Source organism: Peromyscus eremicus, chromosome 15, assembly GCF_949786415.1.
Source record: "Peromyscus eremicus chromosome 15, PerEre_H2_v1, whole genome shotgun sequence".
NCBI classification, from domain to species: domain Eukaryota; kingdom Metazoa; phylum Chordata; class Mammalia; order Rodentia; family Cricetidae; genus Peromyscus; species Peromyscus eremicus.
The window spans coordinates 4,436,226-4,454,634 of record NC_081431.1 but is presented as its reverse complement, the minus strand read 5'-3'; the positions used below and the strand labels follow the sequence as shown (position 1 = coordinate 4,454,634).

General features: G+C 41.8%; 1 protein-coding gene across 1 annotated transcript; it reads right to left on the bottom strand.

Moving 5' to 3' along the window:
* Nucleotides 1-449: 449 nt before the first annotated feature.
* On the bottom strand, nt 450-16,701 carry Flvcr1 (FLVCR choline and heme transporter 1). Its single transcript, XM_059280433.1, has 10 exons — nt 15,945-16,701; nt 11,799-11,943; nt 6,267-6,407; nt 4,071-4,138; nt 2,968-3,071; nt 2,392-2,502; nt 2,025-2,130; nt 1,536-1,647; nt 699-766; nt 450-535 (listed from the first exon to the last, which is right to left on the bottom strand). Exons 1-10 carry the CDS (start codon nt 16,665-16,667, stop codon nt 464-466), a joined length of 1,650 nt encoding a protein of 549 aa, XP_059136416.1. The 5' UTR covers nt 16,668-16,701; the 3' UTR covers nt 450-463.
* Nucleotides 16,702-18,409: the final 1,708 nt, after the last annotated feature.

Below are 18,409 nucleotides of genomic sequence, written 5' to 3'. Positions count from 1 at the left end.
TGTTTTTGTGGCACAGAACCAACATACTGTATAACAAGAGTATAAAGGATGGGAAACATCTGAGGACTGCTCTGGGATCCTGATCCCATCCTGTCCTCGAGTGGGTCAGTGTCCTGACGTGGCCATTCCAGTGAGATGACAGCTAACTGGAAATGCACTGGACACGTTTACACGTGAATTGCATACACTCTCACATGCCTTATGGTTCTAGATCCCCATAAAAAAAAAAAATCCTGAGAAAAATGTCAAGAATGTTACGTTCATAGACACAATACACAGCTGAAAATGGACAATATTAGATAAATAGTAGTGTTGAGATGTAAGCAAAATGTTGCTTAATAACAATAAACCAAAATGATATTCAGAGTCCAGAGCTCACCCAATACTTTCCAAGTAAGTGTCCTCACCACTCACACAGCTCCCCAAGGCCGATGCCACATCCCCACACTGTGCCTTCCCCTCTTCAGAGTGAAGATTCCGACTGCTTAGACATCACCACTTTTGGCTTCTCATCTATCAGACTATCAACTGGCACCTGCGAAAATAACTGGCATTGGAGGGATGTTCCACATCTGACACATGCTATTTAACAGTCAACTGTTAACTGACCAAAGAAAAAAAAAGTTGCTGACTAAACAAGAATGGTTTCCCATTTACCCTCTGCACACTCAGAGTCCAGCCATAAAAATGCCACTTACAGCTTTAATGTCACCGTTTGTAAGCCCCATGTTTATGTTGTGTCTTCTCAGATCAGACTTGATCAATGCTAAAACAGAAACACCAAGAGTTACAGACTGGTCACTTCTCCTTTTCTATGTACCATGTAACACACAGTGTATAATGCTGTGATAGCCAACAGCACCGCTGCAGCTGAGAAGACACCTCGGTGTTGAGCTTAATTACCAGTCACCCCTCAGCTAACAAATACAGGGTGGGATAATGGGGATGTAGTAATGGAGGGAAAAGGGTGACTTCAGAATTTCCTTGTTTAGGCAGTTGAATAGATAACAGCACTAGCTAACTGAAACAGAAAATCTAAGAGAAATAGGTATGTACAGTGGCAACACAGTGAATTTGGTTCTGCACAGGGAGGTCTAAGATGCCCACATGTCCAAGTGGAAGGTGATAAAGACACACAAGATAAATAATTTATACAATTTTTATAATTTTTTAAAAAGGGTTCTTTTTATTTTATGTATATGGGCGTGTGGCCTGTATTTATGTCTGTGCAGTGCCAGAGGCGGCCAGAAGTGGACATCAGATCCTCTGGAACCAGAGTTAGACTATTGTGAGCAACCATTTGGGTCCTAGGAATTAAACCTGGGTACGATGAGCCACCTCTCCAGCCCCAGTATTGTCTTTTATGCACAGTAATGGTATTAAATTTGGAACCACCAAATTGAAAGGACAGACTCACATCCTGAGAGAAAAACTCCGCTTCTTATTTCATTCTTAACCTCAGAGTTCTGCAAAGCCATGAAGCAGCAATGCACAAAACTGAACACAGACAGCACGGTGCATGCTCTCAGCCTTACCTGTCAAAATGATGCCTAAGAACATCCAGGCACAGAGAAAAATGTTTCCTGCTTGAGGGCTATAGTCTGACATGAGCTTTCCTTGAGCCAATGTGAATAAAATTCCAAATATCTAAAATAAAATTTGTGAAATAAGTTTTATTAAGTTTGCTCTTTTAAAACAAGTACACATTCCCCATAGAGCCTGCCTTAACTGACTTTCCTTATGATCTGGCTTCTAGAAATAACCACTGAAAGTCAGGATAATTAAACCACAAAGTCAGGCCAATCTCACTGCTCACTGGCCATAGGAATCACCCTGTTTTTTGCGTTTTTGTTTGTTCTGTTTTTGAGACAAGAGGCTTATGTAGCCAGGCTGGCCTCAAACACACTATGGAGTTAACACTGGCCTTGACCTCCTGATCTCCCCCTGCCTCTGCCTATCAAGTGCTTGGGATCGCTATCACCACACCTACTTAACTGTCTTGGGTTAGGAAAAAGCAGGATTACCTGTGCAGCAGCGTTGAGGAGTCCAGAGGATGTGCCCTCAGACTCAGGGTAAGTGATCTCAACAGCAAACTCAAAGCCCAGAGGGAGGTAACCGGTCATGAAGAAACTAGGAGAGCAAGACCACCAGACAGGTGGGTTAGGCGAGGGCAGCCACCTGTCCAGATGAGGCTCATCTATTCTTCACCAACAGCATACCAAAATAGCTTAAACTTTTTTGTTATAGTTCTGAGGAATTGTATATTTATATGTACATAATGGAACTTTGGAGTTTAATTTAAATATCAAAAGAACCTTTGGAGGGCCTTTTACACACTCCTTCCAAGTCGTAGGAGCAGGGTGTAATTTCTTTTATACACTTGACACTTACCCAAGGAAGCCCCCAGTGACAAACACCACAATGATGTACCCAAGGTCCAGTGTGAAAGTAAATATAAGCATCCCAATGAAAGACAGGATGTACACGATCAGAGTCGTCTGCCTAAAACAAAGACAAGATAATTAATGGTTCCCTTCTAATTTCCCTAGGGCACAGAGAAAAATGTGGCTGGCTATTACAAATCACCCCTTCTCATCAGTGGATAATGTGGCTAGCTCAACAATAATCTTCCCATAGAAAAGAACTTTTTTTTTTTTTTTTTTAAAGTTTACAACATAAAAAAGACAAGATAAAGTTTGTTGGGAACCTGGTGCTTCCCTGGGAGGGCTCTTTTCAGATAGAAACAAGCTACAAAGGGGTGGGAAGATCTGTAAAACATTCATAGAGGCAGATCACTGAAATGCTCCAAGTCTTAGTTACACATGGTGGGTCATGCTGGCATCCTGGCAGTCGGGCAGCTATGGCAGGATGGAACTCCAAGCCAGCTCGAGCTACCTAGAGAAACCCCGTTCTTTAAAATCAGTATATTTTTACTTACGTACCATGCACATATCTACTGTAACTTACTTGTAGGTTTTGGTGTAATCCAGCCATAAGCCACAAAGAATAGAGCCCACCATTCCAGCTACCACCAGCGTTAGCCCAATTCTTCCAGCATTCACCTCTTCTCTCTAAAACAATTTGATAATCAGATATTTCTAATTCAAACAGGTGGTTCATAATCTCATACACTTATATAGTTAGCAGAAATAATCATTAAAATTAAGCATACAATAGGAAGATTCATTACATGGGATAGAGGTGTGTTTTTGGAGAGGATGGTTTATTGAAGGCATTCTATTTTAAAACAACAGAATCAATAAAAGTGAATATAAAATAATGAAAAGAAGTAAAAAGGAGACATTTCCTGGGTACTCTATAGTTGTATTTACTTTTTGTTAAGACTCTGAAATCATCTATACATGTGCATAGAGAAAGTTAAGGACAACACTTTTACATAGTAAAAGTGCCAGCTCCTTTTTAAGAGAGAGGCCAGTCTGACCTCAGTGTCTAAGCTTACATCCTTTACAAGGTTTTGTGTTTTTCCATATAACCAAATTAAGGTTTTGTCACAATGCTAATAATATTTACTTTCAATGTGTGTTTTGCAAATTAGGTTAAATACGCTTAATAAAAGTATGGGCTAGTGATTTTGGACTGAGTTTACACACTAAGTCCAGGGGACCAGAACAAACTAGATTGGAGTCACTAGAATGGTGTGATACACCAAGTATCATATCGACAACTCAGGAATCTGGCCTCTCTGCTCTAACTGTGAGACCTATCTGCCTTCTATTTCCTGAATAGCTTTATTCAGCTTTTTTCCACCTCTCAGTTGTAGATGGAATGCTGCCTTAAAAAAAAAAAAAGGTATAAATCTTTTGCATCAACAAGACCATAATCCTTCATTTTAAAACCATGCTAATGCAAATTATATTGTTAAAGAAGAAGTCTTTGTCAAGCATACAATATAAAAGCAGATGGTGGCACATGCCTGTAATCCCAGCATTGGGGAGACAGAAACAGGAAAACCATCTTAAGTTCCAGGCTAGCCTGGTCTACATAACGAGTTCTAGACCAGCCAATGTTCCATTGCAAGACTCTGTTTCAGAAAACAAAATAAAGCTTACCTCATAATGTGTCAATATCATTTGATTTAATAATGTTGAAACTGAATAAAATGCTCCAGTCATAATACCTATAAAGAAAAAAAGTTCATCATTCTATGAAATAACGTGGAATGCTATGCAATATTTGTAAAATGTAATGTTCTCAGACAGTCAAGAAGACTAAACACCACCACTGTTGTCTTTTAGAAGGTGGATGGATTTAATACTAGGTTTATTAGAGATCTGTGCTGGAATCTTGGTCTCCACCACGGGTGGGTCAGAGGTGATGGACCTAGAACAATGAGATGAGGCACAGGGCTCCTCAGAAAGATTCATTTAGGTCTCTTGGAGTGAGTCAGTTATTAGTGAAGAGGGCTGTTATAAAACAAGGCCACCAAACACCTTGGTCTACTTGGCACAAAGTCATATTTTATCCCTATCATGATGCTCCCACGTTCCTTGCCAAAGACTAAGCAGATGGGGCTACCTGGTCTTGACCTTTCCAAAGATACGAGATAAATACACCTCTTTTCTTTATAAAATATCCAGCACTGGGCATTTTGTTGTAGCAACAGAAATGGAAACAAAATGGATTTTGTTACAACACATTATTCTGATTCAGGCATGTAGATCACAAATCCTATCTCCACATGCAACTCTGCATATGGCAAACATTCAAGCAACATTTCTTGTGCATGTACCATGAGCCATAGTCAGTGGTGCTGAAGAGTGAGATAGGGCTCAATGACAGAGCGTTTGCCTAGTATACACAAGACCCTTGGTTCGATTCCTAGCATCATAGCACCACACCCCACTAAACAAAAACCAACCAACCAACCAACCAAATCTTAAGAAAAAGAAACTCTTCATCATTAACAGCATAACAGCATGCTTGTTTCAGAGACCTAACACTTGAATCCAAGACTTACAAGGCAATTCATAAGAGAATAAAAGAACACAGGAAAGACTCTCTAAATAGATTGTTATCAGGAATCACATGTGCAGTCTCAAACCCTCATGTGCACTTCCTCAAAGACACGGGATTGGTAACATAGCTGAGATTTAATTTACTGTTCATTCTCTTTTACTATTAAATATTCAAGCACACAAAGACCACTGCTGTGAGGTGTTTTTCTATATGCTGTGAATATGTGTGGCTCCCATTGGATAATAAATAAAGCTGTTTTTGGCCTATGGTAAGAAAGCTTACAGCTTAGTGGGAAATCCAAACAGAGACAGAAAGAAGGTCGAAGTCAGTAGAGATTCGAGCCTGCTGCTGAAGGAGCAACAAGATGTCAGCAGACCCATAACAGCACAGCCATGTATGTATATATGTATATAGATTTATAGAAATGGGTTAATTTAAGATGAAAGAGCTAGCTAGCAAGAAGCTGAAGCTATAGGCCAGACAGTTTGTAATTAATATAAGCCTCTGAGTGATTATTTCATAAACAGCTGCGGGACCTGGGGAGAAGAGATTCGTCAGGACTGCCGGGCAAGGCAGGACTGGAGAAATTTCTGGCTACAGATCACAGTGAATAACATACCCTCTCATCACTGATCTTTGCTTTGGATTAATTTTCCCACTTCTATACTTTCTTTTCCAAAAGTACTTCTATCTTGATCTTGGGAGTTTTTAATTTCATGTGTGTATTCATGAATAACCAGAATTATTCCACATATAAACTTTATAAATAGTATCATCTATAACTTGGTCTTACCGCTCAATTGTTTGTTTTGTGGTTCATGGTGACACTTTCATTCTAGTTCATTGATTTTTCTCTACTGTGTAACAGTCCATAGAGTTAATCTATTTTAATTCAGTTACCTGTTATCAGTAGACATTTAACACTCCTCCCCCAGGGTTTTCAATATTTAAAATAAGACTGCAGTTGATATTAAGATTTTACTCCTAAACACAAGAGTGGGTTTCTCTAAATATATCTGCAAACAGAACATCTACATTCTCGATGTAACACTCCACCAGGACTCAAAAAAGCATACAGTACTTCTGAGATCTGCTTTTTTTTTTCTACTTAAAAACATTAAAAAAAAATCCCTTTAGGTACTTTTGCTTTTAGCTCAAAACTTAAGTTCATAATTAAGCTATGAAGTTCATGGACCAAACTCATTAATATTCAAGCCACTAGTTTCAATAAAAAGAATCCACAGTGCTTAAAGGTGTCCATGGCCACCAGTGAACACAGTGCCACTTACCATAACTGATCAGCAGGAGAACAAAGGGGATGTTTCTGAAGAGGTTCCAGATAGAAGTCTTGTAGGAGTACTCCACAGGGGGGCTGTCTCTCAGAGCTGCCTGAGCCTGACTTGGTGGTAACAGAGGCTTTTCCTTGAACACTGGGAACGTGAGTGAAAAGGATCACATATGACTAATTCACGTATATTACACCCACACACCACATGTGATTAAGTATATGGTGTCTTTCTCAGTAAGAGAACAGAATTTAGTTTAGGACTAAAGAGGCAGTCAAAGTTTTGTATAGCAAGGTTGTTTTTTAGCTTTACTGACTTCTAAGTGAAGAATAATTTGATATTATCCTTTTAGCTCTCTGAACTAAAACTCAGAGATTTGGCCAATTCATTGGAGCTGAAAAATCACTGGCAATGAGATCACCTTTGCCCACTGATTACTCCATTTTCAATAATCAAGACCAATATTTACTACATCAAGGATTTGACTTTTAAATTCAGTCCCTTGGAAGAGATAAATGCCTGGATTCAGTGACCTTCCCAGGTATCAAGAGTCACACAGTCATGTCTATTATCATAGATCCCAGATGTACATGTCACTGATCAGACAATTCATGAAAATGTGCTTTAGAGTTAACAAGTAAATTCAAAAAGCAAAAGGGAAGCACACGGGGAAAGTCATGTTTTCTAAGACTATAATTTCTGCCCACCTCCTCCCTTCTCTCCTCTCGGAGAACTAACCTTTACACAGCAGAGTCCCCCCACTCCCTGCCTCTCATTTTTCCATTTCCTCTTTTTCCTTCTTCCTTTCAAAACAATTTCTTCTTGGTTGGAAGAGGCCCATTTTATTTTCAATTTGAAGGGTATTAGGTCTGGTGTCTCTGGTTGTCAAGTGGACTCATTTAAAAATTTAAAATTAATACTGGTTTTGAGACTATACAAAGTTTAACAAGCAGAATCTGCAGGATAGAATATGGGACTCTACACTAAACACAAAAATTCTGTCATTCCCAATACACAGACATATTTGAGAGTTATTGGGGAAGAAACAATCCTTGCAACTCCCACAAATTATTATGAGTTATTTCTCTATTTGCTAATAAAAATAAAAAGTTAAAGTTTTTGTTGGAAAAAACTTATGATGTAACTAAAACCAAGCTAAGTATACTTCTATTTCAGAGCTCAGAACTAGTTCAAGAGGGACAGAACTCATGGTTACTTATTCGTAGCATCCTTACATTGGAGCCTGGTGGACACAAAACCTTTAGCTGCTGCTATTCTTCCTCTTCCTTCCTCCCTATCTGATCCTTGCACTGTTAAGAGGCCTCGAATCTGTCCTGCAAGTCTCTCTATGTCCTAGTTGGATAGGAAATATTTCTTTTTATTAGCATTGGTAATATAAAACTTTCATAGTAGTAAATCAAGGTTTCAGACTATAAATAATTGTAGTCACAAGTTTCTAGCAAGTCCTAAATATCTACGTTTTAATTTACTATAGCAAAACAAATCAAAATGAACCAAATATGGATTAAAAAACTCACATAAATTAAAAACAATCCTCATTGGTCTTTAGCTCCACTCAGATTTATTTTCTGAATACAAGTATCATTCTCTAGTTTCGGAGAGATGAACTTATTGGCAAATGTAACCTGTACCTCCCAGCCACACACCGCTGAAAGGTCAGACTCAGTGCTACATGAAGAAAAGGAGGAACAAAAGGTCATCTGTCTATGACCTTTTTATGCTGTGTAGCTATCTCAAAGCAGGAAATAAGGCCTTTCTTTTTTCCTTTGAAATGGGGAGCTCTTTTTTTCCACTAAAAAATCTGTGCCAATAAAAGAACTGTTTATTAATCTCAAATAGCAGCTACTCTCCAGCTGGCATTAGGCACACAAAGTCGTCAAAAGCTTGCAGAGCACTGAGTTCACACAGCTCCTCCTGGGATGAAAAAAGAGTAAACCAGGGCTGCTCAGAACCCTTTTGTCACCGTGGGAGACACAGACAGACAGTAAATACACTTGTGAATTCTGCCTCTGCCCTGTCTTACGTATGTCTCAGTTTTAGGTTCTCATTCTTTAAATGGAAATGACAGTGACAAGCTGCTATAAAGATCACACAAAATATGTAAAATTTTAACTTATCAAGTGTTATATAAAATGTATTGTATCATTTGAAAAATATTCACTTAGAGTGGAACTCAGTAGTGCACGTCTTTAATCCCAGGACTTGGGAGGCAGAGGCAGGTAGATCTCTGTGAGTTCAAAGCCAGCCTGGTCTTCATAGTAAGTTCTAGGACAGTCAGAGCTACAAAGAGAGACCAAAAATAAAAAATAAATAAATACAATATTCACTTAAAAAATCAGACTTTGCCTCAAAAGCTTGAAATATTTATAGACTAAGTAAGTAAAAGGCATCTCTAGTAAAAAGTTTACAGCCATGTACAGCCATTTTGAATAGAAGAATCGAAAGTACAATTACACATCTAGCCTATACATTCTTGTGTTTATGTAAGACTAATATTGAATTAAATGATTTTTCTTTTTTGGAGGGTGGCAGTTTGAGACAGGTTTTCTCTGTGTAGCCTTAGTTATCCTGGAATTCACTCTGTAGACCAGGCTGGTCTCCAACTCACGGAGACCCACTTGTCTCTGCCTCCCAGGTGCTGGTAAAGAATCTTGAGGCTTAATAAGAACCAACATGTGGTGTGCATTCAACCATGTTTTGGTGCACATCTACCATCCAAATGTGAGAGGCCAGAATTCCTCAAGAATGAGGAATTAGTGTGGACTCAGTGGAAGGTAAGGTGAGTTCCTAAGATTCCCACATAAATCCACATACACAACCCACGAGGACACGAAAGGTCACACAAAGTGAGCCTTTAAGGAAGTCTTTGAGGGAGGCTGATGAATATTAGTTCAATATGTGTCATGTTACTAAAAACTGTAATTTATAGCCATAAATTATATGGATTTGTTTGAATTTTTAAGTAATTATCAGTAGAATTTAGAAGGATATAACCTCATCTCTTCTAGTAAATAAGGAGCTTTAAGAGTTTCCAAATTCAGTTTTCTTCCTCAGCAAACATATTGAGTACAATGACTCAAGTTGTCTTTCTATTTACTGTCACAGTTTTCACACAATGATGGTATATTATCTTTTTTTTGTTTTTTGACACAGGGTCTCATGTAGTCAAGGACTACCCTGGGCTCCTGATCCTCCTTTCTCCACCTCCCAAGTACTGGGATTGTAGTATATGCCTTCATGACTAATTCTTACTTTGCTTTTATACTATGTTTAGAGTCATAATACTAAAAATGTAGGACACTAAAACAGACTTGAAAACAAGCCTTTTTCATTCCATTGCTTCTACACTTCCAGTTCTATTTCCACTCTCAACCCGTAAGCCACAAGTACATCAATAACTAATTACATAATAGCTAATACATAAATATCTCACTCTTTAATTTCTCAGACTACAAAAGATAATAAACTAATAGTCATACTCATTTCATTGTTTTTCATCTGTCTTTGGAAACTTAAAAACCTATTTGTAATAGTTTATACATACATATATATATATATATACATACATATCATGTAAAAAAGTTCAACTACAGAATTATTTTTAAAATTTTATTTTTATTTTAGATTTATTTTCTGTGTATGAGTGATTTGCCTGCATGTCTATATGTGCACCATTAGTGTCTGGTGTCCACAGAGCTCAGAAGAGGGCATCAGAGTCTCTGGAACTCGAGTTACAAATGGTCGTGAGCTAGCTACATGTGCATGCTGGGAACTAAACTAAGTCCTCTACAACAGCAACAAGTGCACAAGCGCTCTTAACCACTGAGCGACCTTTCCACTAATTAATTAACTAGAAATACTTTAACTTTTCATTGTGTGTGTGTGTGTGTGTGTGTGTGTGTGTGTGTGTGTGCGTGTGTTGGGTTTCATGCACGTGACTGCAGCGCACAGAGGTCAGAGAAAGAAGTCAGGTCCCCTGTGGCTGTAATTACAGGAGGCTGTGAGCCACCAGTGACATGGGTGCTGGGACACAACCTGGGTCCTCTGCAAGAGCAGCAAGTGCTCCTAGCTGCTGAGCCATCTCTCCAGCTGGTTCTTTTTATAAAGATGTCTTCTATAATTAATTATTCATTTCTTGTGAAGAGAAGCTCAACTTAAGATTCAAGAAGACAGAAGCCCAAGATTTATGTGATTACACATAAATGATTGAAAGACATTTTATACTTAAACTACTGTAAGTGCAAGATCCATTGCTCTAAAAATGTATAGAAGCAGTATTTCGTACTTGGTCAAGCAAGCCAAATGCACCAACCAGAAAAGCCGATTTAAGAGGTTCCCTCACCAGTACAGATTTCTTTTAAAACTTTGTTAAATACTAAGAGTACAAGACAAATTTTTCAGCAATGTGCACAGTACAAATATGCCACTCCCTGACTAACTGCAAAGATAAAAAATGAGAAGCCAACTGCACATACTGGCATACTTCAGATGCTACTAAGAGAACATTCCGTTCATCACCTCAAGGGAAATTGCAGATGTGGGCTGAGCTTCCTATACCTGGTCCTGCCACTCACCTACCCAGGTTACCAGAAGATATTTCTCTGAAAACTCAACTTCACATCTGGAGACGACAAAATATGAAGTTTTCATTGATATCATAGCAAGGTAAAAGTTTAATATGTAAGTCTAAAACCTCCAACCACAACATGGTTTAATGATAAATGTTAATGGTCTGTGAACTTCACAGTTCCTTTCCTCATAAAATCCATCGAAGAGATCCTGAGTGTCTAGCAGGCAGTCTAGTTACGGCAGCAGCAGTATATCTTAGATACCCCTTGCCTATCTTCTCCCTAAAATCAAAATTGTTTCCCCTTAAAAATAAACTTAAAAAAAAAAAAAAAAAAGCAGACCTTCCCAAAGCTTCTTCCAAGCTGGTGACGGCTGCTTGCAGCTGACTCTGACGAGGACTCAGGGACGAACGATGGCAGCCGGGCTTGGCTGAAGTGGCCTAACAAGCAGACAGTTGCCACAGTTTGAAATTCTGAACAGCTCGATGCTGCCCAGGATCATTTACAGGTCAACATTTTAGACCCAGTTAATCTTAAACTGGGGACCCCTGGGGGAATCTCCTGTGAGAGGGGAGGTGGCAGCCTGTTTGCGTCATTTCAAAGCATGACAAGAACCGCCTGCAGGCTAGGCAGGTACAAGATGCACACCACACAGATGAATATGGGAAGGGAAGCCAGGCAGCATGTCTGAGATGAACACTTACCAAGCTGAGTTAGTAGGAAGGTAATGGGATTCATTAGTCTCCAAACCCTTTAGAATGTTGAGGACAACATACAGTGGACCATAAAGTACCCCTAGAGCTGTTCCATTCAGTACCCGAGCAAGACATTGCATGACGAGAACAGATAAACAGCATTGGACACACCATCAGCAAACTTCCAGGGTTAGTTATCTTCATATATCTGTCATGCACTTATCTAAGCTTAGGACGAACAAGTCACTTACCAATTACTGTTAAAAAAAATAAAAGTGTGGAGATGAATGCTGTTCCGTAAAACATGGTGTTGATGTTATAAGCCAGAAGGTCTGTGTTATTCTGTGTGTTGGGCACTAAAACAGGTGGCAACAAGAAGCCAATTGCAGTTCCAAGCTGTAAAATAAACAGTCCTGTTAACAGCTATTAACAGGAAACAAAGACTAAATGCTGGCATTTAACAGAATATAAAGAGAAACAGTAGTACATATAAAGATGTACTGTAAACCCTAAAAAATCTGTTCTCATGTCTTTGTTAAAGGAAAAATGTTGGCAAACTTCTCTCCTATATCTGATAAGGGATTAAAAAATTCTTACAACATGGGGAAAATATTTCCAAATCATATCTAAGAAGGAACTAGCATCAGAGTAAAGAACTTTTACAACCCAACAACAAAGAGATAAGAATCCCAATGTTAAATGGGCCAAAGACTTGAAAAGACATTTTTCCAAAGAAGATACATAGCTAAGAATATGAAAAAAAAAGGTCAATATCATGCTGTAAAGGGAAACACAAATTAAAATTACCACGAGACTCCATCTTACATCCACTAGAATGAGTGTGATTATAAGAACAGAAAGTAAGTGTTCCCAAGAATGGGAGAAAGTGGAACCCTTGTGGCACAAATGTAAAACGATACAGTAGCCACTATGGATAGTTTGGCAATTTCTTCAAATTTAAAACAGAACTGAAATATGATGTTTCCATTCCACTTGTAGGTCCATGCTCCCCAAACTAAAAACAGATAGTCAAAAAAACTATACACAAATACAGCAACTCCATTCACAGACCCAAAACATGATAATAACCTAAATCACACAATGAAGTATCTTCACCTGTAAGAAGGAATGAAGTACTGATGTAGTACTATCCCATGTACTTCAAAAACATGATAAAGAACTAAGTCAGACACAAAAAGACACACAGTATATAATTTCATCTATATAAAATATTCAGCATAGACAAATCCATATTGAAAGCAATTCTGGACTGGCAAGCTGGCTCATTGGTGAAGAGTACTTGCTGCACAAGCAGGAGGACCAGAGTTCTAATCCCAGCACCCACACAATGAGCTGGCATGGTCCTGTGCATTCCTGTACCCACAGCACGGGGTGGGGGTGGGTGGGGGTGAGGACAGGGTGCTCTCTAGAGCCCGATGGCTGACAGCCTAGCTGAAAAACCTCAACTCCAGGCTTATGAGAGACTCTTCCTCAACAGAATAAGGCACAGGGTGACAGCAGGCATCCAAAATCCCCCTCTGGTTTCCAAGTGTGTACTCACCCAAACCATCTCCCTCCTACTGCACACCTGTGCACATACATGGAGACACACACACACACACACACACACACACACACACGCAGAAATTCAAAGAAAGAAGACAAACAAGTAATTACAAAGGGATGTGGGGGCTGGAGAGATGGCTCAGGGGTTAAGAGCACTGGCTGCTCTTCCAGAGGACCTGAGTTCAATTCCCAGCAACGACATGGCAGCTCACAACTGTCTCTGATTCAAGTTCCAGTGGATCCAACTCCCTCACAAAGATATGCAGGTCAAACACCAATGCATATAAAAATTTAAAAAAAAATTAAATTACAAAGAGAGATGGAAAGTTACTCGGGAAATGAAATGAAAAAATGGGACAGTAATGAGCATAAAACATGTATGTTTGTCAATATATGAGCAATAAACATGAGACAGTGATAAATGCTACAAGGAGAGATAAAATGTAATGATGTAGTAAGAAAGTGACTAACTCCACATGGAATCAGGAAAGCGACCGGCTATTTAAACTGACTTGAGAGCTGAGTGGCTATAAGTATGTAATCATGTAACTGAACAGGAAGAATATTCTAAGCATGGGGAAGGAATGTTTCTGCAAAGGTCCTTGTGCAAGTGCAAGTATGACATTGTTTAAGAAGCCAAAGACACGTGATAACGGTTTTGTAATGTATAGTAAACACTTCATATTTTTTTTTAAGTACTCTAGGAAACCACTGGCGAGTTTAAAGCACCTGTATTTTGGAAGGTTCTCTCTGGAGACCTAAAAAGTTAAAAGCTACCATTCAGGAACCAGACACACTTATATATGAACAAGCAGTATTATTACCTTTGGAAAATGATTTCATTCCTTAAAGTTTCAATTTCCCTATCTAACAAGTGGGAAAACTAATAGTTCCTAACCTATTCTATTAAGTTGAATGGCATATGCACATAAATCACTTTAATGTTACCAAGCTCTTAGTGACTGCATAATGCTTCTGAATATTATTATGCATGATCACTCCATAAATGAGACTGAAAAATGCTTATTTGGTCATAACTGTACAGTTACAGGAGACAAGGAAGGAATGGGAACACTGAGGAGGCTATAGGAAGAGCCAGAAATGTGCTGCTAAGAGGAGGGAAGGCCACCTATAAGTGTTCCCTTTATTATCCATAAAAATTGATGCTTCAAAGATATAGGGTTGATAATTTTTTTTTTTTTTTTTTTTGGTTTTTCGAGACAGGGTTTCTCTGTGTAGCTTTTGCGCCTTTCCTGGAACTCGCTTTGGAGACCAGGCTAGCCTCGAACTCACTGAGATCCGCCTGGCTCTGCCTCCCGAGTGCTGGGATTAAAGGTGTGCGCCACCACCGCCCGGCTAGGGTTGATAATATTTTTATTATGGTCAATGAAGCATAATCTTGAATATAATTTAGAAATAAAAATATCTTAAGAAAACATCTGCTATCCAAATATAAAGAAACAACTAAAATATCAATAATAAATTATTTTGAATGCACAACAATTACAGTTTAAGTGGCCCTTCTACCGTCTTAGAGAAAGCAAGTAAGTCTAACAAAATAAGCACACACAGTTAGTCTTTTGAGGTACTTTAAACCATGATCTTGATCCCAGTGAGGCTTGGAAGTAAGAAACTAACTTTTTCGCTCAGCAGTGGTAGCGCACACCTTTAATTCCAGCACTCAGGAGGCAGAGGTGGGAGGATCTCTGCGACTTCGAGGCCAGCCTGGGCTACAGAGTGAGTTTCAGGACAGCCAGAGCTGTTACACAGAGAAAGGGGGGAAGAAAAGAAAAAGAAACATTTCTGGTTACATAGCTGCATGTAGCAATATATGTATAAAAGGGGTATGGATGATTTGAACTAGAGTTCCTTCAATTGAATGAATACTAACTATCCTTACAATGGTGACATTTACAGTGGTGACGAAGTACCCGGTGTCACAGGTGCCCTGTACTAAGAACTTAAGTTACAGTAAGGGGACAACCTTGAAATTAACAAATGCAAACATCATAGCGGGGTGGCTCACTCCTGCATTTGGGAGGCTGAAGCAGGATTCTCAAGAGTTTGAAGTCTGCCAGGGGTACACAGTGAATTCCAGGCCAGCCTGCCAGAGTGAAAGAAACACTGTTTCAAAACAAACAAAAAAAGTAAGCAGCACGCGCGCGCGCGCGCGCACACACACACACACACACACACACACACACACACACCTTTTGCCTAGTATTGCGTCTGGAATTCTGGTGGCATTTGAATTTGTCATGGTAGGGGAAACAAGGCCATTTCTTAAGGGAACCTCGGCTAATTAAACCACTAGCCATTCCAGGGTCAGTGATTTGCAGCATTGCCTGACTTATTAAGAACTAATAACTGAACTCAGTAATATTGCCAAGTCTTTATCACCAGGACATTTATTGAACATTCACTTACACCTGTTCAGTGCATACCAGGCTGGACTCACTACTAATACACTTAAATCGGGACTGTTCCAAGGACATTCAATATGGAAACAAACTTCACAGAACTCAACACTTTCCTTCTGCAGTGGGGACAAAAATACCTATGAGATCTTCTTCACTGTCAGAGCGTCCAGGCGTGCCTGTGTGTAAGTAAGCCAGAGGGCAACCTCGGACGTCCTTTTTCAGGAGCTGTCCTCCTCACCTGTCAGTGCTGGCTGGAAATACAACCTGGAGCCACCATGCCACGTTGTGCTGGAGCTCAGTCTTAACACTTCAACGGTAGGCACTTTACCCACCAACCGTGGACCCAGCCCCGCCTATGGCTTTCCTACCGTCCTTAAGAGGATCCTAGTATCTATTCGTTCCAGTCTTTACCTGGTTGCCCAGCACCGCAGTGGCACAAGCCGTCGACACCTCCTTGGGTCCAAACCACACCGAGGCGATGCGAGAGGGCAAGCCTAGAATGAAGACCTGGGCCACGGAGCACAGGCTCTGCCCCAGCATGGTGACCCAGAAGAGGTGCCGCTGCACGCTGCCGCACTTGACCCAGGCGCCCAGGCCGTTGAGGCCGGAGCCCAGCAGCGCCGTGAGCCGCAGTCCTCGCGTGTCCAGCAGCCAGGTGGCCGGGAAAATGAGGGGCACGTAGGCCAGCATGTACACCATGGACAGCCAGTTGATGTGCAGCGCCGACACACCGTAGAAGCCCTCGAACACGTTGCTGATGATGCTGTACTGGATCCAATGGAAGGCGTTCACCAGCGAGTACGAGCTGAAGATGAGCAGCACCACGAAGCGGCGCGGCGACAGCGCCGTGCGCGGGGAGCGCGTGGGGCCCGGGCCGTCCTCCCCACCGCCCGCAGGCAGCAGCCGGGCCTGGGTCTCCTCCTCCGCCGCCGCCAGCAGACCTTGCGGCCCGTCCGGAGCTCCCGCGACCACGGAGCCGTGACCCGGGCCTCCGTTCTCCGCCTCGGGCCCATCAGGCGGCTCCGTGCGCGCCTCCCCATCCGGGGCGCCCCTCAGCACCGGAAGGTATCCCTTTGCTAACGGGTGCCCGGGCGCCACGGCCGGCTCCTCCTCCTCCTCGTCGGGCCGCGCCATGCCTCCCGGCTCCCCGCCCCGCCGCCCCTCCACTCTCCTACCCTGGAGCGGAACGCTCGCCGGCGCCGCCCGCTGACTAAGTGAAGCTGCGCGCGCGGCGCCCGGCGATGCGGCTCCCGCCGGCAGGCCCCGCCCCCAGAGTGCCGCGTATCGCCGGGCCACGGGCCTCCAGCCAATCATTGGGCGCCTTCGGAGGCTGGGGAGCCAATCAGGGAGTTGCCGGGAAGAGGGGCGGGGTCAAATGTGAGACTGTTCGGGGACCCCGGGGCAGGCGTGCTCCCCACTTTAGATGCTGGATGCGCTAGGCCTCTGCCTGCGCTCGCTCGACCGCGGGTACACTCGGGTTATCTGGGAAGAAGAGTGCCGGACAGGGCTTCAGTCCAGCCAGGCCCTTTGTGCGGTCCGAAGCCGCCCGTCTCCGTCCACCGAGCGGACTGAAGGTGATGGGACCAGGCGCAGTCCCTGCCTGCCTCTTGTTCCCCTCTAGTGACCTAAGGCTGTCTGTAGGCTGTACGAGCACTAGCTCATGCCAGGACCGGATGAAGACAGAGCTCCGGAAGTCTTGGGGTCTTCCTGGACCACTGACAAAGTCAGCCTGCTACCCTTGGGAAAGCTGTGTGTGAAAACATGGGGTACCAGGCGTTATAAGAAGTACTCTCCCTCCCTCCTTTCCGCTCTTTCTTAGACAGGGTCTCACTTTGTTGCCCTGGCTGGCCCGGGACTGTGGAGACAGGTTGACCAGGAATTCATAGAGATCCACCTGTCTCTGCTTCCTGAGTGTTGGGATTAGAGATGGGCGCCACCACGCCTGGCTGAAATCTGTTAGATTTAGAGCAAGGCACTAAAGAAGTCACAGAGGCTGCGGTTGCCTGCCTAGGACCTGAGCGAGACTGAGACCTTAAGCCTCCAGTCCTTGGGAGATAGCGGGGGTGGGGGGTGGGGATATGAATAACAGCAGGGCTGCAGAGGGAGAAGGCATTATAACTGAGGACAGGCTACACAGGTACACACACACAATATACATATATATATGTGTGGTTGGGGTTAGGGATATATATATGTATACACACACACACACACACACACACACACACACATATACTTTTGAGGCAGGGTCTCTCTACATAGTCCTGACTGTCCTAAAACTCACTATGTAGATGAGGCTGGCCTGGAACTCACAGAGATCCTCCTGCCTCTGCCTCCCAAGTGCTGGGATTAAAGGTGCGGGACACCACAGCTGGCTATGGACATCCAAATTCCACCTTTAGTTTTCACTAGATGTGTGACCTTGGGCACTTTACAGAGCTGTTTTGTACTAGGATGGCAGAATCCTTTGTGGGACTATTATGATGATTAAAAGGTTGAACAATATTTGGTATGTGGTAGGCTTTCTCTGATTAGTTAGTAAGAAATCTAGTATAGTGGTAAAACATCAAGCTTCAAAAGGCTAGGGTTCAAACCCTAGTTGTTTCATTTTTTGGCTACATGGCCTTGGAATAGTCTCCTCTCTGTCTGTCTCTCTGTCTCTTTTCCCCTGTGTGTGTGTGTGTGTGTGTGTGTGTGTGTGTGTGTACATGTGCATGTATATGTAGCTATAAAATGAGGTCAGCGTTGATGACATTGTTGTGAAAAATAAATGATTAGTAAATACCACACATTCTAGGAGAGCCTGACCTCTTCCTATATTGATATTTGGTAAATGTTATCACCATTATTATCTACTCATATCTTATTCTTTTTAT

Excerpts from the sequence above, each read along its gene's own strand:
- Flvcr1 (XM_059280433.1), bottom strand. The coding sequence starts at position 16,667 with ATGGCGCGGCCCGACGAGGAGGAGGAGGAGCCGGCCGTGGCGCCCGGG. Across the intron at positions 3,072-4,070 it reads TGATATTGACACATTATGAG|AGAGAAGAGGTGAATGCTGG; the intron begins GTAAGCTTTATT and ends AAATTGTTTTAG. Across the intron at positions 536-698 it reads CAAACGGTGACATTAAAGCT|GTGCCAGTTGATAGTCTGAT; the intron begins GTAAGTGGCATT and ends TTATTTTCGCAG.